The sequence below is a fragment of the Somniosus microcephalus genome, chromosome 4 (assembly GCF_052327205.1).
Source record: "Somniosus microcephalus isolate GS21.2 chromosome 4, FLI_Smic_1.0, whole genome shotgun sequence".
NCBI classification, from domain to species: Eukaryota; Metazoa; Chordata; class Chondrichthyes; order Squaliformes; family Somniosidae; genus Somniosus; species Somniosus microcephalus.
The window spans coordinates 270,225,629-270,249,087 of record NC_140990.1 but is presented as its reverse complement, the minus strand read 5'-3'; the positions used below and the strand labels follow the sequence as shown (position 1 = coordinate 270,249,087).

The 23,459-nt window shown below is 48.0% G+C and overlaps 1 protein-coding gene across 1 annotated transcript in view; it reads left to right on the top strand.

Moving 5' to 3' along the window:
- The window catches only part of LOC147120454 (adenylate cyclase type 10-like), a 135,863-nt gene that overhangs the window by 24,297 nt on the left and 88,107 nt on the right, over nucleotides 1–23,459 (top strand). The window contains exons 5-7 of the mRNA XM_085986417.1: nucleotides 13,634–13,839; nucleotides 14,436–14,532; nucleotides 14,631–14,719. Coding sequence (XP_085842543.1) covers nucleotides 13,634–13,839; nucleotides 14,436–14,532; nucleotides 14,631–14,719 — 392 coding nt within the window. The remainder of the gene's footprint in view (nucleotides 1–13,633; nucleotides 13,840–14,435; nucleotides 14,533–14,630; nucleotides 14,720–23,459) is intronic.

The following is a 23,459-nucleotide window of genomic DNA, read 5'->3' as shown; positions in this document are numbered from 1 at the left end:
CAAATATTTTGTATCAGTCTTTACAGTAGAGGACACTAAAAATATCCCAACACTGGACAAACAGGGGGCAATGTGGGGGGGGAGGAGCTAAACATGATTAAAATCACTAAGGAGATGGTACTCAGTAAAATAATGGGACTTAAGGCGGATAAATCCCCCGGACCTGATGGCCTACATCCTAGGGTCTTGAGAGAAGTGGCGGTAGGGATTGTGGATGCATTGGTGATCATTTTCCAAAACTCCCTGGACTCAGGAAAGGTCCCGGCAGATTGGAAAACTGCTAATGTAACACCCTTATTTAAGAAGGGATGTCGACAAAAAGCTGGAAACTGTAGACCAGTTAGCCTAACATCTGTGGTTGGCAAAATGTTGGAGTCCATTATTAAAGAAACAGTAACAGAGCATTTGGATAAACATAATTTAATAGGACAGAGTCAGCATGGTTTTACGAAGGGGAAGTCATGTTTGACAAATTTGCTCGAATTCTTTGAGGATGTAACATACAGGGTGGATAAAGGGGAACCAGTGGATGTAGTGTATTTGGACTTCCAAAAGGCATTTGACAAGGTTCCACACAAAAGATTACTGATCAAAATAAAAAATCACAGGATTGGGGGTAATATACTGGCATGGGTGGAAGATTGGCTATCTAACAGAAAACAAAGAGTTGGGATAAATGGTTCATTCTTGGGCTGGCAATCAGTAACTAGTGGTGTTCCGCAGGGGTCAGTGCTGGGACCCCAACTCTTTACAATCTATATTAACGATTTGGAGGAAGGGACCGAGTGCAACATATCCAAGTTTGCCGACGATACAAAGATGGGAGGGAAAGCAGTGAGTGAGGAGGACATAAAAAACCTGCAAAAGGACATAGACAGGCTACGTGAGTGGGCAGAGATTTGGCAGATGCAATATAATGTTGGAAAGTGTGAGGTTATGCACTTTGGCAGAAAAAATCAAGGAGCAAGTTATTATCTAAATGGAGAGAAACTGCAAAGTGCTACAGTACAAAGGGATCTAGGGGTCCTGGTGCATGAAACACAAAAAGTTAGTATGCAGGTGCAGCAGGTGATCAGGAAGGCCAATGGAATCTTGGCTTTTATTGCAAGGGGGATGGAGTATAAAAACAGGGAAGTCTTGCTGCAGTTATACAGGGTATTGGTGAGGCCACACCTGGAATACTGCGTGCAGTTTTGGTTTCCATATTTAAGAAAAGATATACTTGCTCTCGAGGCGGTTCAGAGAAGGTTCACTTGGTTGATTCCAGAGATGAGGGGGTTGACGTATGAGGAAAGGTTGAGTAGGTTGGGATTCTACTCATTGGAGTTCAGAAGAATGAGAGGCGATCGTATCGAAACATATAAGATTGTGACGGGGCTTGATCGGGTGGATGTGGTGAGGATGTTTCCACTGATGGGTGAGATTAGAACTAGGGGGCATAATCTTAGAATAAGGGGCTGCCCTTTCAGAACTGAGATGAGGAGAAACTTCTTCACTCAGAGGGTAGTAAATCTATGGAATTTGCTACCCCAGAGAGCTGTGGAAGTTGCAACATTAAATAAATTTAAAATGGAGATCGACATTTTCCTAGCAGATAAGGGAATTAGGGGTTACGGGGAGAGGGCAGGGAAGTGGACGTGAGTCTAGATTCAGATCAGCCATGATCCTATTGAATGACGGAGCAGGCCCGAGGGGCCGTATGGCCTACTCCTACTCCTATTTCTTATGTTCTTATGTTCTTATAAGGAGGATAAAACACAACACTAAAGTTTTATTGCATCACTCGCATTTTTCATAGGATTTTTCAAAAAAAGACAACAATAGTTAATGGCTTTTTTAAGTACAGGTTGAGCATCCAAAATCCGGAGTTCAGAACACTTTACAGATTCCGGGCGACCAATCGTCCCAGAGTCCGGATTCCGGAACTCCGGATTTTGGATGCTCAATCTGTACTGAGGGGACTTTACAGCACTGGGACAGAGGCTCTCGGGTTTGGCAGTGGAGCTCCTGCAGCTTGGGGCCACGAGGAGTGGGCCTGTGGTTTGGCAGTAGTGGATAAGGTTCAAGAAGCAATTGATAGTTTTAATATGAAACACTTTTGGTTGAAAAAGTTTCTTTCTCCTGAACTATTACAGCTAGATAAATAAATAACTAACAGAGCTCCATAGTTACTAAGGTTTTATAAATATAGGCATAAAATAAATGCAAACCTACATAAAACAATGGTTAGGCTGCAGTTAGAATATTGTTTCCAATTTTGGGTCTCCTTTAGGAAGAATGCCAGGACCTTGGAGAGGATACAGAAGAGATTCAGGTGGCTGTAATAGTAAAGATAAGAAGGGATGTGAGGAATGATCAAAGTACAAAGAGATAAAAATAACATACTTAAGGAACAAGAAATGTTATAAGAAGTAATAATATACCTAATATAAATAAAGCAGGAGTAATGAAAAATAAGAGCACATTAAATTGCCTGTGTAGCAATGTACAGAGCATCAGCAACAAAATGGGGGAATTGGAGGCAATATTTAGAAGTGAGGAAATAGATGTAATGGGGATAACGGAAATATAGTTGCACACCAGACCGGATTTGCAGTTAAATATTGCATGCTATAATTTATAAATGAAAGACGGGGTGATAGGGTAGTTGTGTTAATCAGAAATAACAATGGCAGCAGCAAGAAAGGGTGTAACTAACAGAGGTAGAAAGAGAATCCTTATGGATTGACATAAATTATAGGAAGTGATTAATCACACTATTAGGAGTATACTACAGACCACCAAATATTGGAAAAGAAGTGGAGGGAGAAATATGTAGGTGTAGTGGTACCACCGAGTGTCCCTTACTTACCGTACATAATTCCCTTTAACGTAACGATGTATATATACGGTTTGCCGTACGGGGCGTTCCCCCTTTGGGAGCGCGGGCGAACGCGATGACGCGGGCGAAAGCGATGACGCGGGTAAACGCGATGACGCGGGCAAACGCAATGACGTCACGTGGCGCATCATGTGACTCACCCAAACGCGGGCTAATGCGATGACGTCACATCACGTGACCGCCCCAAGTGCGGGCGAACGCGATGACGCGGGTAAACGCGATGACGCGGGCAAACGCGATGACGCGGGCAAACGCGATGATGTCATGTCGCGCATCACGTAACTCACACAAACGCGGGCTAACGCGATGACATCACGTCGCGCATCACGTGACCGCCCCAAGCGCGGGCAAACGCGATGACGTCACGTCGCACATCACGTGACCGCCCCAAGCGTGGGAAAACGCGATGACGTCATGACGCAATCCCCGGGACTGCCTAGTCAGTCCTCGTGGCGTCTCCGTCTGGTTAAGACCTACTTAATGGCTCTCCTGTACCGATCTCAGCCAGCTGTTGGAATTCGTTTATTCTTGCATTAAAGAACTATTTGATTGTTCTCCTGGAGTCGACCTCGATTATTTGATAGGCATTCGTCCAACACCTACATTGGTGACCCCGAATACCTACAATTGGTGACCAATGACGTGAGGACGGGAGCTCATCAATACCTACATTGGTGACCCCGTTTTTCGTGAACGTTTTTCACGCAAGCAGCACAGCCGGACCCCGATTTTTCGTGAACGTTTTTCACGAAAGAAGCACGCATGGAAGCTAAAACCATTTCGCTCAGCTAGCGCAACACTGGGAGCAACAATCGCACTCGTGCTTTATAAAGGTAGAAGCCCCGTTCGCCCGGTGCAACATCAATACGGCGCAGACCACGTACCTGGATACGGTCTCCGTTTTCGACAGCTCTACCGACTTTCGGAGCGTCAGCCTCTTCAACAACCCCACGGCGTAACAGCAAGTATAAAATCCCCACAGCGTGGGTACAGCACGTTTTCGGGCTCACAGGATCGGAGCGCGCCCCGGCGGAGATGTCACGAGTTGAAAAGCGGCGGCTGGTTCAGCGAGGCGAGGCCCGACCAGAGCGGACCTGCGAGGGAGCAGTGAGTAGCTGAGGAGTTTAAAACCGGCAGCAGTTGAAAAGCAGCGGCTGATTCAGCGAGGCGAGGCATACCAATTCAGCAGCAGGGGAGAGAGGTAAAAAGTAATCCAAGTGTGACGTCATCAGGAAGCAGGCAAGTGATTGGTTGGTGAGTATTTCTTTCTCCTTTACATTACAAGCTTAAATTCTGCAGTTTATATTTTCTTGGGTCTCTGTGGTGTGGTGGGGACAGTTGGTAAATAAGCGCCCTAGAGTATACCTTTAACTGGTGGTATTGAATTAATTTAAATTAATTAAAGGGGTAAGTCATGCCAGGAGAGCCCAGCCCCATGTTATGCTCCTCTTGCTCTATGTGGGAATTCAGGGATGCTGCCAGTGTCCCTGACGACCACGTGTGCCAGAAATGCATCCAGCTGCAGCTACTAATGGGCAGTATGGAGGCGCTGGAGCTCCGGATGGATGGGTTGTGGAGCATTCACGATGCTGAGAGGGTCGTGGATTACACGTTTGATGAGTTGGTCACGCCGCAGGGTAGGGCTGCACAAGCAGAAGGGAAATGGGTGACCACCAGGTGGAGCAATAGAAGCAGTCAGGTAGTGCAGGGGACCCCTGTGGCCATCCCCCTTTCAAACCGGTATACCAGTTTGGATACTGTTGAGGGGGATGACTCACCAGGGGAAGGCAGCAGCAGCCAACTTCCTGGCACCAGGGGTGCTTCTACTGCTCAGGAAGGGAGGAAAAAGAGTGGGAGAGCAATAGTGGTAGGGGATTCTATCGTAAGGGGAACAGATAGGCGTTTCTGTGGCCGTAGACGTGACTCCAGGATGGTTTGTTGCCTCCCTGGTGCCAGGGTCAAGGATGTCACTGAACAGCTGCAGGGCATCCTGAAGGGGGAGGGTGAACAGGCAGAGGTCGTGGTTCACATTGGGACCAACGACATAGGTAGGAAGAGGGATGAGGTCCTGCAGCAAGAATTTAGGGAGCTAGGTAGCAGATTAAAGAGTAGGCCCTCAAAGGTTGTAATCTCTGGATTACTCCCGGTGCCACGTGCTAGTGAGTATAGGAATAGGAGGATAGAGCAGATGAATGTGTGGCAAATGAGTTGCTGCAGGAGGGAGGGCTTTAGTTTCCTGGATCACTGGGCCTGCTTCTGGGGAAGGTGGGACTTGTACAATTCGGACGGGTTGCACCTGAACCAGAGCGGGACAAATATCCTTGCGGGGAGGTTTGCTAGCACTGTTCGGGGGGGGTTTAAACTAAAATGGCAGGGGGTTGGGAACCTGAGCAGGGAGACAGAGGAAAGGAAAACAGGGATAAAAGCAAAAGGTAGGAAGGAGAAAAACAAAAGTGGCAGTCAGAGAAATCAACGGTTTAAATCAAACGTAGCCACAGTAAATAATAATTCTAATAGGTCTAAGAGCGTTAAAAAAACAAGCCTGAAGGCTTTGTGTCTTAATGCGAGGAGCATTTGTAATAAGGTGGATGAATTGGCTGCGCAAATAGAGGTAAACGAATATGATTTGGTTGGGATTACGGAAACATGGCTCAAGGATGGCCAAGACTGGGAACTCAACATCCAGGGGTATTCGATATTCAGGAAAGATAGGCAAAAAGGAAAGGGAGGTGGGGTAGCATTACTGGTTAAAGAAGGGATTAATACAATTGTAATGAAGGATATTAGCTCTGATGATGTGGAATCTGTATGGGTAGAATTTAGAAATACTAAGGGGAAAAAAACATTAGTGGGAATGGTGTATATAGACCTCCAAACAGTAAGGCGGAGGTTGGGGATGGCATTAAAAGGGAAATTAAAGAAGCGTGCAATAAGGGCACAGCAGTCATCATGGGTGACTTTAATCTACATATAGATTGGGCCAACATAATTAGTAACAATACTGTGGAGGAGGATTTCCTGGAGTGTTTACGGGATGGTTTCCTGGACCAATATGCCGAGGAACCAACCAGAGATCAGGCCATCTTAGACTGGGTATTATGTAATGAGAAAGGATTAATTAGCAATCTTGTTGTACGAGGCCCCTTGGGTCGGAGCGATCATAATATGATTGAATTCTTCATTAAGATGGAGAATGAAGTAGTTGACTCAGAGACAAGGGTCCTCAATTTAAATAAAGGAAACTACGATGGTCTGAGGAGCGAGTTGGGTAGAATTGATTGGGGAATGCCACTCAAAGGGTTGACAGTGGATAGGCAATGGCAAACATTCAAAGACAGAATGGATGAGCTACAGAATTTGTTCATCCCAGTTTGGCATAAAAATAAAACAAAAAAGGTGACTCAACCATGGCTAACGAGGGAAATTAGGGATAGCATAAGATCCAAGGAGAGGACATATAAATTGGCTAGAAAAAGCAATAATCCTGAGGATTGGGAGCAGTTTAGGATTCAACAAAGGAGGACAAAGGGATTAATTAAGAAAGGGAAAATAGAATATGAGAGTAAGCTATCAGGGAACATAAAAACTGACTGTAAAAGCTTTTATAGATATGTGAAGAGAAAAAGATTGGTGAAGTCAAGCGTAGGTCCCTTACAGTCAGAATCAGGGGACTGTATAATGGGAAACAAGGAAATGGCAGACCAACTAAATACATACTTTGGTTCTGTCTTCACAAAGGAGGACACAAATAACCTCCCAGAGATGCCAGAGAACATAGGGTCTAATGAGAGGGAGGAACTGAAAGAAATCAGTATTTGTAGGGAAATGGTGTTAGGAAAATTGATGGGACTGAAGGCCGATAAATCCCCAGGGCCTGATGGTCTACATCCCAGGGTACTTAAGGAAGTGGCCCTAGAGATAGTAGATGCATTGCTGGTCATCTTCCTGAACTCGATAGACTCTGGAACAGTACCCATGGATTGGAGGGTAGCTAATGTTACCCCACTATTCAAAAAAGGTGGTAGAGAAAAAGCGGGGAATTATAGACCGGTAAGCCTGACATCGGTTGTGGGGAAAATGCTAGAGTCTATTATAAAAGATGTAATAGCAGAGCACTTGGAAAGCAGTGACAGGATCGGACAAAGTCAACATGGATTTACAAAAGGTAAATCATGCTTGACTAATCTACTGGAATTTTTTGAGGATGTAACTGGTAAAATAGATAAGGGAGAACCAGTGGATGTGGTGTATTTGGACTTTCAGAAGGCTTTTGATAAGGTCCCACATAAGAGATTAGCGTGCAAAATTAAGGCACATGGGATTGGGGGCAAGGCATTGACTTGGATAGAGAACTGGTTGGCGGACAGAAAGCAAAGAGTTGGAATAAATGGGTCGTTTTCCGAGTGGCAGGCAGTGACTAGTGGGGTACCGCAAGGATCGGTCCTAGGACCCCAGCTGTTCACAATATATATTAATGATCTGGACGAGGGAATTGGATGTAATATCTCCAAATTTGCAGACGACACAAGGCTGGGTTGGAGGGTAAGCTGTGAGGAGGATGTCGTGAAACTCCAGTACGATTTGGACAGGTAGGGTGATTGGGCAGAAACATGGCAAATGCACTATAATGTGAATAAATGTGAGGTTATCCACTTTGGTGGCAAAAACAGGAAGGCAGATTATTATTTGAATGGCAATAGATTGGGAAAAGGGGAAGTGCAAAGAGACCTGGGTGTTATTGTGCACCAGTCGCTGAAGGTAAGCATGCAGGTACAGCAGGCGGTTAAGAAGGCAAATGGTATGCTGGCCTTCGTAGCAAGAGGGTTCGAGTACAAGAACAAGGATGTCTTGCTGCAGTTGTACAGGGCCTTGGTGAGACCGCACCTTGAGTATTGTGTGCAGTTTTGGTCACCTTACCTGAGGAAGGACGTTCTTGCCCTGGAGGGAGTGCAGCGAAGATTCACCAGGCTGATACCTGGGATGGCAGGAATGACGTACGAGGAGAGACTGTGTCAATTGGGCTTATACTCACTGGAGTTTAGAAGATTGAAAGGGGATGTCATTGAAACTTATAAAATTCTGTCAGGTCTGGACAGACTAGATGCGGAAAGGATGTTTCTGATGGCCAGGGAGTCCAGAACCAGGGGACATAGTCTAAGGATAAGGGGTAAGCCATTTAGGACTGAAATGAGGAGGAATTTCTTCACCCAGAGAGTGGTGAACCTGTGGAATTCTCTGTCACAGAGGGCGGTGGAGGCCAGTTCATTAAATATATTCAAGAAAGAGTTGGATATATTTCTTGAGGCTAAAGTGATCAAGGGATATGGGGAGAAGGTAGGGACAGGGTACTGAATTCGGATGATCAGCCAGGATCTCATTGAATGGCGGAGCAGGCTCGAAGGGCCGAATGGCCTACTCCTGCTCCTATCTTCTATGTTTCAAACCACGCCTCGCAACCCACGAGGACTCAGTCCTCACAAACCACGCCTCGCAACCCACGAGGACTCACCCCTCGCAACCCACGAGGACCCACCCCTCGCAAACCACGAGGACCCATCCCTCGCGAACCATGAGGACCCATTCCCTGTCGACGCCGCACCAGCCCATCAGCCTGTTGGTCTGTCTTTTCTACCATGCTTTTCGGCGCGAAGGCGAAGTGTTGCCGCCCTCCCGGCAGTTTTCCCCCTAAATCAACAACAACTAGAAGCGTTGCCGCCCTCCCGGCAGTTTTCCCCCTAAATCAACAACAATTAGAAGCGTTGCCACCCTCCCGGCAGTTTTCCCCCTAAATCAACAGCAACTTGAAGCGTTGCCGCCCTCTCTACAGTTTTCCCCCCAACAAAAGCAAACATCTACTGACGCTGCGACCATCGAGGACGGGTCCAACGGGCATCCCACGGTCGCGATCGGCCACGCGAAAATTGCTGTCATCACCGATCACTGATCAACGCAGCAACGGTTCACTCTCTTCTGTGTTGCCGTAGTAGCACTACAGCACGCACCGTTCCATGCGTTCCCAACTGCCAAAGAGTTCGCTCGCCTGTCGGCGAGTTCACCGACCTGCCAGGACCCATGTTTATTTCCTCCTGGATCGCCCGTTCGGCGTTCCTGCAGATTTCGTCAGACTGGGGACCTTCTTCCAACAATGACAGAGCCCTGGTCCACGTCTGCCGAACCTGCCAGTCACTATGACGCGGCCAGCTGTTTCGCCCCGGCGCCCGCTTCGAACCACGGGCTTCAGAGGTCACACGTCTCCACGGTCCTTTGCATGGCTGAATACATTTTATTTGCCATGAAGCCACGGTCCTTCACAAGGCTGGATACGTTTTATTCGCCTTGACGCATGCAAGGATCCGCTCACGACCAGCACCTTTTGACCTCGCCCGCCAAGTCGAGACAGCATGACCGCCGAGACCATCGGACACCCATCGTTGTTACGGCAGACCAAGCACGATCGCCCACCTGACCACCAGCCACCCATCGTCGTTACGGCAGCCCAAGCACGACCGCCCGCCTGACCACCAGCCACCCATCGTCGTTACGGCAGACCGAGTACGACCGCCCGCCAGACCGCCAGCCACCCAACGGTCTCCGTCTCGAGACTACAGGAGTCGTTCGGACAGGCTCGTCAGACCATCTCATCGTTTGACGTTGTCCGTTAAAGCGAATTCTGGGGGGGTGCATGTAGCGGTACCACCGAGTGTCCCTTACTTACCGTACATAATTCCCTTTAACGTAACGATGTATATATACGGTTTGCCGTATGGGGCGTTCCCCCTTTGGGAGCACGGGCGAACGCGATGACGCGGGCAAACGCGATGACGTCACGTCGCGCATCACGTGACCCACCCAAGCACGGGAAAACGCGATGACTTCATGACGCAATCCCCGGGACTGCCTAGTCAGTCCTCGTGGCGTCTCCGTCTGGTTAAGACCTACTTAATGGCTCTCCTGTACCGATCTCAGCCAGCTGTTGGAATTCATTTATTCTTGCATTAAAGAACTATTTGATTGTTCTCCTGGAGTCGACCTCGATTATTTGATAGGCATTCGTCCAACACCTACATTGGTGACCCCGAATACCTACATAGGCAAATATATGAAATGAGTAAAAAAACACACACATATGGGGGAATTTCAGCTACATCCAAATAAATTGGCAGGGAGAGAGATTGAATGGGGGCGAAAGTTTTTGTTTAGTGTGTACAAGACTGCTTTCTGACGCAATGGGAAATGAATCGAGGGCCAGAAGAGGCCCAGTGAGGTAAGTTGTTTAAAACAATTTTTAGTTTTCCTTGTGGGCCAGGAGGAGCAGGAGTAGGCCTCTGGGCCCCACAAGGAAACCTTGGGCCTCCCCTGCCCCTTTCCCCCGCCACCCCGCCCCCCCCCCCTGCCCCACCAATCCCTTGACCCGGTCACATACCACCCTCCTGATCCATGTACCTGACTGTTTGGGATCATTCACCTGAGTTGCTGGCTGGGTCCTCCTGCTGGTTGGTTTCACTTCATTGATGCCAGATTTGGGCAGGAGTCAGGTCTGGTGTATTGAAATAACACCTGGGAGCTAAATGGCCTGGGCACCAAGTCAGTAAGCCAGAGCAAGCTTGATACTCACCCATGCTAGCTCCCACTTGCTGCTCACCTGGGTTAAATTCGGGGTTTAAAGCACAGAAACAGGTCATTATTATTGGGGTCTGAAATGTACCATCACAATAAGAAGACAATGCAGCCACCAGCTCTTAAAGAGGAGGTGTATTCTGGCTGCTGGAATAACTGTTATGCTACCTATCATTGAAATGGCTGAAACAGGGACAATGTGGGCACCAAAGTTCTCTGCTGCACTGGAGGACTTGGTGCAGGAAATGGAGAAGAGGAGGGACATCCTTTACCCCCAGGGGGCAGGAAGCTGGGCAGGCAGCTGACATGGAGGTAGTGGGAGGAGATTGCCAATGAGGTCAATGCCCAGAGCATTGCTCCCAGGACATGGATGCAGTGCTGCAAGAAGTTTAATGATTTGACTAGTGCTGTCAAGGTAAAAGCACTGTTCAAATGCCTTCTCATCACAGCCTCATTAAATGCAACACTGCCCTCCCCACCCCACCCTGCACTCTGGTGCAATCAGTATATCACACTTCACTTAGTATTCTTCACCTCGTCTTCACTTAATATTCTTCACCTCGTTTTCACTTAATATTCTTCACCTCACACACTCAGCACTATTACAAACTTCACACCCACAACTCACATCTCACACACACTGGCAACTATTCAACCTTGACATCCACATTGCCCAATCTTCTCCTTCCTGCAGGAGAAGGTGATGCATAACACCAGGCAGCAGACTGCCACCGGTGGAGGACCAGTCCATTGTCATATTCTTTACCCCATTGAAGAGACAGTAGAGGCAACAATGGAAAAGGGCAGAGCATAGCCCTGTAAGCTGTGGCTCCTGGCAACACTGGAGGACTCGCCAAGCAGGGTTTCTTTATTTTTTTTAATTCATTCACAGGGTGTGGGCATTGCTGGCAAGGCCAGCATTTATTGCCCATCCCTAATTGCCCTTGTGATGAGCCACCTGCTTAACAACTGAGTGGCTTGCTAGGCCATTTCAGAGGGCAATTAAGAGTCAACCAGATTATTTGGGTCTGGAGTCACATATAGGCCAGACATAAGAACATAAGAAATAGGAGCAGGAGTGGGTCATTCGGCCCTTTGAGCTTGCCCGCCATCTGCCTTGAATATATTCAACAACTGAGCCTCCTCAGCCCTCTGGGGTAGAGATTTCCAAAGATTCACCACCCTCTGAGTGAAGAAATTTCTCTTCATATCAGTCCTAAATCAGTCCTTATTCTGAGACTGTGACCCCTGGTTCTAGACTCCCCAGCCAGGGGAAAACATCCACCCTGCATCGACCCTGTCAAGGCCTGTAAGAATTTTGTATGTTTCAATGAGATCACCTCTCATTCTTCTAAACTCTAGAGAATATAGGCCTAGTCTACTCAATCCCTCCTCATAGGACGATCCCCCATCCCAGCAATCAGTCTGGTGAACCTTTGTTGCACGCCCTCTATGGCAAGTATATCCTTCCTTAGGTAAGGAGGCCAAAACTGTACACAGTAGTCCAGGTGTGGCCTCACCAAGGCCCTATATAATTGCAGTAAGATGTATTTACTCTTATATTCAAATCCTTTTTGTAATAAAGGCCAACATAGCATTTGCTTTCCTAATTGCTTGCTGTACCTGCATATTAACTTTCAGTGATTCGTGTATAAAGACACCCAGGTCACTCTGAGCCCCAACATTTCCCAATCTCTCGCCATTTAAAAAATACTCTGCTTTTCTATTTTTCCAACCAGGGTAAGGACAGCAGATTTCCTTTCCTGAAGGACATCAGTAAAGTTTTCATGACATTCTGGTAGTTTTATGGTCACCGTTACTGATACTGGCTTTTTATTCCAAATTTATTTAAATAACTGACTGATGTGCCTCAATGAATCCGAGACTCGACGTTAACGGAGCAAAGCAAGGCTTTTATTAACTCAGAAAGTAATACACATTGGAGAAGTGTCTCTCATCCAGAGATCTGCTGTACTGCTGTGAGACACGCTGGGGCTTACTTAAGTAGGGGCCAGGTATGGGCGGAGCCCTACACACAATACAATACAGGTAAGGAAATGAAACTGAAACTAAACTAAACACAGGGAATACAGTGCCTGATGAATGGCATATTTCATCACACTGACCTTAAATTCCCCAGCTGTTATGGTGAGATTTGAACTCGGGTCATCTGGATCATTAGTCCAGGCCTCTGGATTACTAATCCAGTAACATAACCAGCATGCTACCATTCCTCCTTGTTTTTTCTGATTGCTCCCTCACCCCACACACACTGCATGACAAGCTGCAGCTACTTTCAACACACACTTCTTCCTCTCTACTCTCCCTCACACCACAACCTATCCCTTATCCCTTTTTAATTTCAACTCGTCAGAATGTGGAAGCCCCTGAGCTAGTAGAGGAAGAGGAGCAGAGTGACCATGAAGACGCACCGTCACTTGATCTCACTGTTGCAGATACTGACACCACACAGACCGTAGATGTTAGGTTAGATGAGAGATCTGCATATGGTGACTCACTGGGCACAATGTGCAGGAGCTAGGGCCGGGGGATAGGATGCCACAGGTACCAGCTCACCGGAGGGTGAGGACGCATACTAGTTCTGCTGCAGAGGACTTGGATGCAGACTTTGATGGGCCAGGCTACCAGATTATAGGCATACACCGGGAAATGATTGGCAGCCTGCTGGAGATCTTGTGCACAATGCCAACGGAGCGTGGAGGAGTCCACCTACAACCTCCAATGTGGAACTCGCAGTCTGCTCCATGAGCAACACAGTCAAACCCAGAATGATGGAGAGTCTCATGACAAATTTGACCCCTTCCATCACAGAATTTCTGCCATGGAAGCTACAATGCTCGGATCCTGTGAAGACCATGCGGTGGCCCTTGTATTCCTGTTAGGTTTAAAGTGTGAGTGAACTGAACCATTTGCTGTGTATATTTCTGATGTATTGAGAGTTATTTTTGATTTAACTCTTTGGTTGATATAATGAGGTACAGGGTGCGATTCAGACAAACAAGTGTTGCTGTTAATAAATATTGAGGCAGATAAACATGCCTGGTGTTACAAAGTGAGTTTCAGATTATCAGTGATGAATGGAAGGTCTTTGTTTCATGTGCATTTTCTTTGCAGGTATTTCAGCAGGAAAACTTTCCAAAGTGGTAATGGGAGATGAGGAATCTCGCTATTATGCACTGATTGGTCGAGCAGTAGATGAAGTTCGGAAAGCTGAAGGACTTGCTTCAGCCAATACTATTATTTTATCCCCAAATGCATGGGAGCTGTGTGACAGAGACAACCTAGTTGTTGAAAAGATAGAAAATGAAAGAGCTGTAAAGGTAAATAAAAGGTTCCTCATGTTTTGTTCTAGTTGCACTGAATTATAATTTTAACAACCTCCGTGCATTTGCCTTTATTACTTTGCTTTGTTATATATTTCAAATATCTGTCATTCTTTCATTAAAGAAATTGTTCCTGATATCTTTTCTAAATTTAAATTTCACTAATTTCCATTTGTGTCATCTGATCTTACTTTCTTGGTATACTTGGTAAGAGGTTCCATACTTTCGGCTACAGTTTCTTCAAAGTAGTGAAGACATTTAGATGTTAGCATTATGAATTGATTGAAGGCAATGGTTATTTAACCTTTTTTCAATTTTGACATATTACACCACTAAAAAAAATGATGAAAGTATATTTTGAGCTATGTTGCTATGAAAATTTTCAAACATTAAAAAAATCAATTATTTTGCCAGTTTTAAATTTGAAAATAATGATTTTCAAACAACTTGAAATTATCCTTACACTGTTTACAGCTAAGGTTAGCAATAGTAATATAACAAAATGTTAACACAAAATAATGTTAGTTGTCTGTTGACATAAGTGATTATGAAACAAATAGATATTTTAATTTTAAAATGTGCTTTTAATGCAGGTACGATACATTAAGAGAGATCCTCACTATTTAGTTGAAGACTATCTAAAAACTATGGGAACCCATTTGGAATATCAAGAAGTTGGTGTTAGTAAAAGTATGTTCATTCCATAGTTTCTATTTTCTATGGTTGGCTAGCTACTATATTTGGGCTTTCATTTGGACACAAGAAGCTGACTTTTGATTCATTTACAGAGGCAATAAGAAAAACATCGAGGTTATTGCCAAACCCACAACTTGAAGCTGTCCTTCGTAAATATCTCCTGAAAACAGTTTTGCTAAAGGTATGAAATTCTAAGATGTCGTGAATCATTTTTAATGTGCATAATCAGATTGTAACATCTACCTTTGTTAAGCCTATCTGAAGGATTGTGTACATTTTTTTGATACTCCATGTGTTCCTGGATATATTATCTGGAGTCCTTCTTCACCTTGAGGTCTTTAGCAATTGATGGATTTCCAAGATTTAGCTTTATTTTGTATCAGGTTGCATCAGCAGTATATGAATATACACATTGTATGAATTATAATTTTCAGTCTTATTCCCATTCTGTCTTTTTAATCTAAACAATGTCATTGTTTACTTGAATTGCAAGTTTTCCAAACCGGTTTCTGCATATCACTCTTATTCCTTAATTTACTGTGAAAAGCACAAAATATGACAGCGTGATAGGCCTAGTACCAGACAATATACTAATATTTGCAACAGCTAAAAGCCTGGAAGGATACTGGGTAACAGAGTATTCACATCACTGCTATTATGAAAGCTTTGTATTAATTAGAAAAGAAATACTCCTACATTAGGGTTGCCATCCCTCTGATTTTGGACCAGATATTATTGTGAATCAAAGGGTTGTGAATCTTTGGCATTCTCTACTGCAGTGAGCTGTAGATGCTCAGTCGTTGAGTATATTCAAGACCGAGATCGATAGATTTTTGGATACTAAGGGATATGGGGATAGTGCAGAAAGGTGGAGTTGAGGTAGAAGATCAGCCGTGATCTTATTGAATAGCGGAGGATACTAAGGGATATGGGGATAGTGCGGAAAGGTGGAGTTGAGGTAGAAGATCAGCTATGATCTTATTGAATGGCGGAGCAGGCTCAAAGGGCTGAGTGGCTTACCCCTGCTCCTATTTATTATTAAGTTCTTATGTTTGGAGTGGGCTGTCTGGAAAATTTGTAAATTTAAACTGGACACCGAGGGAGTGCATTTCCTTTCTGTTTTCAGGCCATTAGCAGTGTTGAAATAGTGCAGGAAACTTTTTACCCCAAAGTCCAGCGTGCAATCGATGGCACGCACGTTGCATTCAGGGCACGCACACAACGCTCACTTGACTACCTCAACAAGAAGGGATTCCGCTCCTTCAATATCTAGATAGTGTTTGACAATAATCGGGATCCTCCATATTAGTGCAGGAAATTGCCATGATGGCTTCATTCTTCAATATTCAGGGAAGAGAATTGTATCCAAGGATGGCTTCTGGGCGACAAAACATACTCCCTGCTCACATATCTAATGATCCCAATCAGAGTGGCTGAAACAGTAGCAGAGGAGGGCTATAGTGAGATGCATGCAGCTACCTGCCTGCCAATCGAGAGGACCATCGGGGCGTTGAAAGCATGCTTTTGCTGCCTAACAGGTCTGGAGGGGATCTTCAGTTCGTTCCAAATCAGGTATCCAGAATAGTGATAGGCTGTTGTTCCGTTCACAAGTTTTATATTCAGGAAAGGCGATAGTTTGACATTGCTGAGAAGGAGACCCTGGCTCCTATGGATCCAGAATTACATGGAGCAGGCCACCAGGATGTTGTGCATTCAAAGGAGTCCTCACTGATTGCTGCAAGGAGCACAAGAGAACAGGTCCTCTTGGAGGCCTTGCTCTCTATCAAACCTTTGACCCTACTGCTGGCCTTTTCCCTACTTGCAAATAAGCAGACATTCTCTCAACCATTACCTATCCTCCCGCATGACCTTGCATCAGCTCTTTGTTCTGATATGATTGTGCCAGTAATCATCACCTGCTGGCTTATCCTTCCCCACCCGTAACATGTAAAGTGGCATTTAGGGTGGGTAGATTTCCCTCCCGCCTGCTTGTATTACTGCTACTTTTCAGGGTTACCATTATGATGGTGGCATTAGGACCTGGGAAGCAGCAGTAACGGGCCTGTGGCCTTCCCATGGTGGGAGAGGGTATTGTAGCGCCATCTTTACAGCACTGGGACAGTGAACCCTTACCTGGGAAACTGAGTCGGGGGTTCCAATAGTATAGGAGGGGCGAATGGAAGACCCGCCCCACCAGGAACACTGCTGCTGGGAGTAGAATTCTAGCCAAAATGTGCACAGATGTAAGATTTCTAAATAATTTAATTTAAAAAAATTTGGCAACAACTCAAAGCTATGTAGCCAGGAAATGAGCACAAGGGAGAATTATAGCATTCAAAGCAATATTGAGCAGAAGGACTTGGGAATGGCAGATTCATTTTTATGTAGAGAAATGTAAGGTAATCCATACTGGAACAGGAAACATGAATGCATGTATATGCAAAGGTGCAAAACAAATCGTATTTGAATAATGACAGAGAAATAGCAGAAGTATTGAATAACTTTTGCCTCAGTTTTTACTAAAGAAGATAACGAAATAGAAACTTCACAAAGATTAAAAGAATATTAATGCATTTGGGATAGAAAGGGAAAGCATAATTGACAAACTAGCAAAACTAGAAGAGGACAAAACCTCAGGTCAGGGTGATATAAACCCTCGCATACTCAAGGAAACTAGGGAGGAGATAGCAGAGGCACTAGTTTATATATACAAATGTTCCATGGGAGAGGGGGTAGTGTCAGAGGACTGGAGGACTGCTAATGTTGTTCCTATATACAAAAGGTAGATCGAACAAAACCTGGTAACTAAAGACCAGTCAGATTAACGTCAGTGATATGAAAGATGCTGGAATCTATATTAAAATAAGTGATAGAAGAGCATTTAGTGACAAAATATAATAAAAATAGTCAGCATAGATGCCAAAAGACTAACTCATGCTTAACTAATCTGATAGAATTCTTTGGAGAGATAATGGAAAGAGTAGACAAGGATAATATAGTAGGGGCTAGATTTTCAGTATAGGCAGTTTTGGGGCGCTAACCTTAGCGCCCGCCCGAAGTTAGCGCCCGCCCCAAAGTAGCGCCCCGTTGCCGGGAATTCAGTGGCTTCGCCCTAAGAGGTTGGTGGAGCGCTAAAAGAGGCGTTCCACTACTCTCTTTAGGCGCTAAGCCGGCGGTCCAGAGGGATAGCGCCCAGGCGGGGCGCAGCACGGGTGCGGTCATTTTTGCACTGACAGCAGACCCCGTGGTGCCGACCAGCTCTTAAAGGGGGAAGGGACGAATTGGTCTGCTGCCACGCCCTGCACACTGCAGCCTTGCAAAGAGGCCTCAACACTACTGCTCAGCCCCAGGGAGTCATGGCAACGCCAGAGAAGGCCCGTCAGCGTGCCCTGCGCTTCTCAGAGGGTGATCTGGACATCATGCTCACAGCTCTGGAGGTGAGGCGCAAGATCTTGTTTCCAGACAGTGGGAGGAATCCAACCCACCACGACTACACCAAAGCCTGGAAGCAGATCGCCCAGAGGGTGACGTTCACCGGCGAGGCCCCCAGGACCCACACACAATGCCGTAAGAAGTACAACGATCTGACCAGGATTGTGAGGGTGAGTAGCCTTTCCAGTCTCCTCCTCATTCTTGCATGTACACCTGACATGATGGGCAAAGGGACCTGAAAGTCCTTTTGGCCAGCCCTCAGCCAGCAGCATTGGGACAGTCATGAGCATCAAATGGCCATTCGGCACTCTACACTTTGGCCAAGCTATTCCACCATGGGAGGCAGTGCACACTACATCAGGGCTTCACTCTGTCCAAGCTATTCCACCATGGGAGGCAGTGCACACTACATCAGGGCTTCACTCTGTCCAAGCTATTCCACCATGGGAGGCAGTGCACACTACATCAGGGCTTCACTCTGTCCAAGCTATTCCACCATGGGAGGCAGTGCACACTACATCAGGGCTTCACTCTGTCCAAGCTATTCCACCATGGGAGGCAGTGCACACTACATCAGGGCTTCACTCTGTCCAAGCTATTCCACCATGGGAGGCAGTGCACACTACATCAGGGCTTCACTCTGTCCAAGCTATTCCACCATGGGAGGCAGTGCTCACTACATCAGGGCTTCACTCTGTCCAAGCTATTCCACCATGGGAGGCAGTGCACACTACATCAGGGCTTCACTCTGTCCAAGCTATTCCACCATGGGAGGCAGTGCTCACTACATCAGGGCTTCACTCTGTCCAAGCTATTCCACCATGGGAGGCAGTGCACACTACATCAGGGCTTCACTGCGCACTTACAGCCCGTCCTTTCTCTTGCAGGCTAAAGTAGCGTTTAATCGCCAGGCCCGTGCCAGGGGTGGCCGCGCCAAGCTGCAGAAGCTCACTCGGCTGGAGGAGCGCGTGTGTGTGCTCATGGGAGCACGTGTGATTGTCCCCACAGCGTGCGGTGTATCCGACCCTCCACTGCCCGGCAATGGTAAGGACCTCGCCTTTTGGCCCTCTCGCGTCGCACTGGCCCATCCGAGCTACCTCCTTTGCCACTGTCCCACCAATGCGCTGAATCCCACCAGTCCTAACTCCCTCGCTGACGCCGTCTCCTCACTCTGAAGCTACTCTTGTGCATTCCTGCTTTCAGCTGGTGACGACCAGGACCCTGAGGCTGCCAGTGACAGCACCTCCAACCAGGAGGAGGAGGAGGAGCAAGCCGGACCTTCGGGGGAACAGTCACGTCCCGCAGGAGAGGAGGAAATGCTCGACACCTCCTCACTGGACGAGTGCCTGGAGGAACTGTCGCAGGGCAATGCAGCTTCTGGGACCAGTGGCGTCCAGCCACCCAGCAGCCGTGCGCGTGGCCCGCGGCCTTCCCCCCAAAGGGGGGAAGGATCAGAGGGGAGTGCTGCTGCTCGGCACACTCGCCGTCACCAACGCGGCAAGGGTCCCCTAGTTCGGCCCCCTCCTCCCCAGCGGGAGAGTCGCGACTCCAGTCCGGACACCTTCACTTCGGAGGAGGTGCGGAAGCTCGATCAGATGGCCGACGACTCGGACCGGCGCCACACGGAGCTCATGAGCGTGGTGGGGCGCATGCCTGAGGCCATCGAGTCGCTGGCGACCAGTGTGCGCGAGTTCGGGGCAGCAACTGCCGCGACTGGCCGCATGCTAACTGATGCCGTCAAGACCCTGGCGGATGTGATGCACGCGCACACCAGGACCACAGGGCCACTCACTGCTGCCACACGCGCTGTCTCAGGCAGGCATCGCCAGGGCAGGCGCCGCGCTGGACCATCCCAGCAAGCCGGCCGTCGGCTGATTGCTGCGGATCCTGCAGTGCGGGCCCGGCCGAGTGCCACCGCGCCACAGCACCAGCCAGCGCATCCCAGACGCCAGCTGGCCCACATTGCACCATCCGTCGCCGCCATTCCCCCTCTGGGGCATCAAGGGCAAGCGGCTGCAGCTGATGGTGGCCAGGCTCAGGCGCGCCACTCAGGAGACGGCCCCTCGAGGCCCAAACGCCGTGTAGGCCGCCCCCCAGCGGCATCTGGCGGAAGGGCATCTGAGCCTCAGGCGCCTTCCCCCAGCCTCGCAGCAGCCACTGGGCAGAGCTTGCGAAGGAGCAGCAGGCAGGGCAGGGGAGGCAAAATGCTGGCCAAGGTCTCGCCCTCGCGGGCCACTCAGTAGAGGGTGTGGCCAGCTTTCCTTTAATATGGCGGTGGCCATCTTTATTTTGCCCATGGTTGTGCTTTTGGAGGGCTTATTTTTTGCGTTAGGCCGACGTTGAGGCCCGGTTTCAATAAAGGTGGAGTGGCTCCTCCCCAGTTTGTGGGAGTGAGTCGTTTGTTGGGCTTTTTGTGGGGCCCGTTTATTGTTTTTGGGGATTCATGTGGGAAGGGCTTTTCATTTTTGTTTAATAAAAAATTATCTTTATTCATGCAGTCTCCATGGTTGTTCTTCTTAGTGTTTGTTGGCTTCGCCGGCTGAGGGCTTGCGGAGCGGCTGCATTCATCTTCCCTCATGGCCCCTGGCCATTCCCTGACAGGGGGCTTAGAAGTACCGTGTAATAAGGTGGCGTCGTGCGGCCCTTGGCCCTGGTCGCTCCCTCCTGGGAACGTACTCCTGCTCCTCCTCCTCCTCCTCCTCCTCCTCCTCATGCTCCTCCTGCTCCTCCTCCTGAGGTGCTGGTCCAACGTCAGGTGGCAGTGCCTGAGTCCTGCGGATAGCCAGGTTGTGTAGCATGCAGCAAACCACCACAAATTGGGAGACCCGGTCCGGCGAATACTGGAGAGCTCCTCCGGAGCGATCAAGGCAGCGGAACCGCTGCTTGAGGACCCCAATAGTTAGCTCGATGATGTTGCGGGTGGTTTGATGGCTCTCGTTGTAGGCCTCTTCAGCAGCGGTCCTGGGCGCGCGGAGCGGGGTCATGAGCCAGGTGCACAAAGGATAGCCTTTGTCCCCGAGTAGCCATCCTCTTGGGGGAGGCTGTGCCTGGAACATGTCATGCACAGTACTCTGCCGCAGGATAAAGGCATCGTGGCTGCTGCCTGGGAAGCTGGCATTGACTGCCATGATGCGCTGCTTGTGGTCACAGACCAGCTGCACATTCAGAGAATGGTAGCCCTTCCTGTTGCGATACTGCTCGCCATGCTCCAGAGGGGCCCGCAAAGCCACATGCGTACAGTCAATGGCGCCCTGCACCAAGGGGAATTCCCCGAGTCTGGAAAATCCCAATGCGCGCTGATGCTGGCTCTCCAGGGCCATGGGGAAGGAGATGAATTGGCTTCTCCTTCTGAACAGTGCTTCGGTCACCTGGCGGATGCAGCGATGCGCGCCGTACTGGGAGATGTTTGCTATGTCCCCAGCAGCGTATTGGAAGGAGCCGGTGGCATAGAAGTTCAATGCCACTGTCACCTTCACTTCCACCGACAGAGACGTCCTGCACCTGAGCTTTGGCCGCAGATCTCGGCGAAGCAGGTGGCAGATCTCTGCAATCACCCCCTTCCGGAATCGGAGCCTTTTAACACATCGCGCGGCACTCATGTTTAGGTAGGAGCGCTGCTGGCGGTATAGCCTGACTGGGTAAGGCCTATGTGGCCGACGCCTGTAGCCCCCTCTGCCTCTAGCCAGGGCTGCCCCTCTCACAATACGTCTGCGAGCCCTACGGACATGGAGCTGCAGCTCCGCGTTGGCACCCCATGCAACCCCCATCAAATCCTGGCAAACACTGTAATTTCCAAATGGCCACTTGCAGCGCTGTTGCCTGAGTCCAAAAATACCTGGCTCTTGCTGCTTGAAACCAGTTAGCTATCCTCCTTGTTGTGTCTCCAGAAATGCGTTGCACAAGACTGTTTTCTGAAATAATGGATGGCCTTTATACTGGAGAGGACGTTCCCTTTAATTAGCGCCCCCCGGGGCCCGCGCTGGTTGTGTTGCGTTCCTTTTTCCAAACGCTCCGGCCGCCCGCCGCACAATGGGGCGGTCCGACTGAAGTTTGCAATCGGGGCGGCCAAAGGGCGTTGCACGAGGATGTGACGTCATTTTCTGCGCGCGCATCCGGGCGGGCGCTAAACTTTGCGCCGGCGCTAACGGGCAACTTAATTTGGGGCGGGGCGCAAACTGCGCTGCGCCCGGGCGCTACACGCATAGCGCCCGGAAATCACTTCTCTTAAGGCGCTAACTGCTGGCGCAAGCAACTGAAAATCTAGCCCCAGATGTCATATACTTAGACTTTCAAAGGTCTTTGATTAGGCACCATGCGGTAGGCACATGACAAAGGTCACGGTATATGGAGTCAAGACAAATATCTGAATGGATAGCAAATTGACTAAAAGACATAATAAAGAAAAAAAGACTTGCATTTATATAGCGCCTTTCACGACCTCAGGACGCCCTGAAGCGCTTTATAGCCAATGAAGCACTTTTGACGTGTAGTCACTGTTGTAATGTAGGAAGAAGAATGAGAAAACTTGTAAACTAGGCAGTTAAGTGACAAATGAACTTTAACATAGATAAATGTAAGATGCTGCACTTTGGTAGGAACATCACCCACACCTTTAGAAAATCAGAAACTGAATGGGGTGGAAGAGGAAAGGGATCTAAGGATACTAGAGAACAAATTATTAAAAGCAGCATCGCAGGTCAGCACAGCAATTAAAAATGGTAGCGAAGCACTGGGATTTATTTCTAGGGGTATAGCATTCAAAAGTAATGTTAAACATGTATAGGACCCTGATCAGGCCCCACTTTGGGAACGGTAGCATAGTGGTTATGTTACTGGATTAGTAATCCAGAGGCCTGGACTAATCATCCGGAGACATGAGTTCAAATCGCAACTGGTGGAACTTAAATTTAATTAATTAAATAAATGTGGAATAATAAATGTGGAATAAAAAGCTAGTATCAGTAATGGTGACCATGAAACTACCGGATTGTCGTGTTCCAGTACAGCTACAACACTGGCATCTACCCGACAATGTGGAAAACTGCACAGGTATGTCCTGCCCACAATAAACAGAACAAATCCAATTCAGCCAATTATTGCCCCATCAGTCTACTCTCAATTATCAGTAAAGTGATGGAAGGTGTTGTCGACAATGCTATCAAGCAGTACTTACGAATAACCTGCTCACAGATGCTCAGTTTGGGTTCTGCCAGGAACACTCGGCTCCAGGCCTCAGTCCAAACATGGACAAAAGATCTGAATTCCAGAGGTGAAGTGAGAGTAACTGCCCTTGACATCAAGGCAACATTTGACTGAGTGTGGCGTCAAGGAGCCCTAGTAAAACTGAAGTCAATGGGAATCGGGGGGGGAACCCTCCACTGGCTCGAGTCATACTTGAGGAAGATGGTTGTGGTTGTTGGAGGCCAATCATCTCAGCCCCAGGACATCGCTGCAGGAGTTCCGCAAGGCAGTGTCCTAGGTCCAACCAT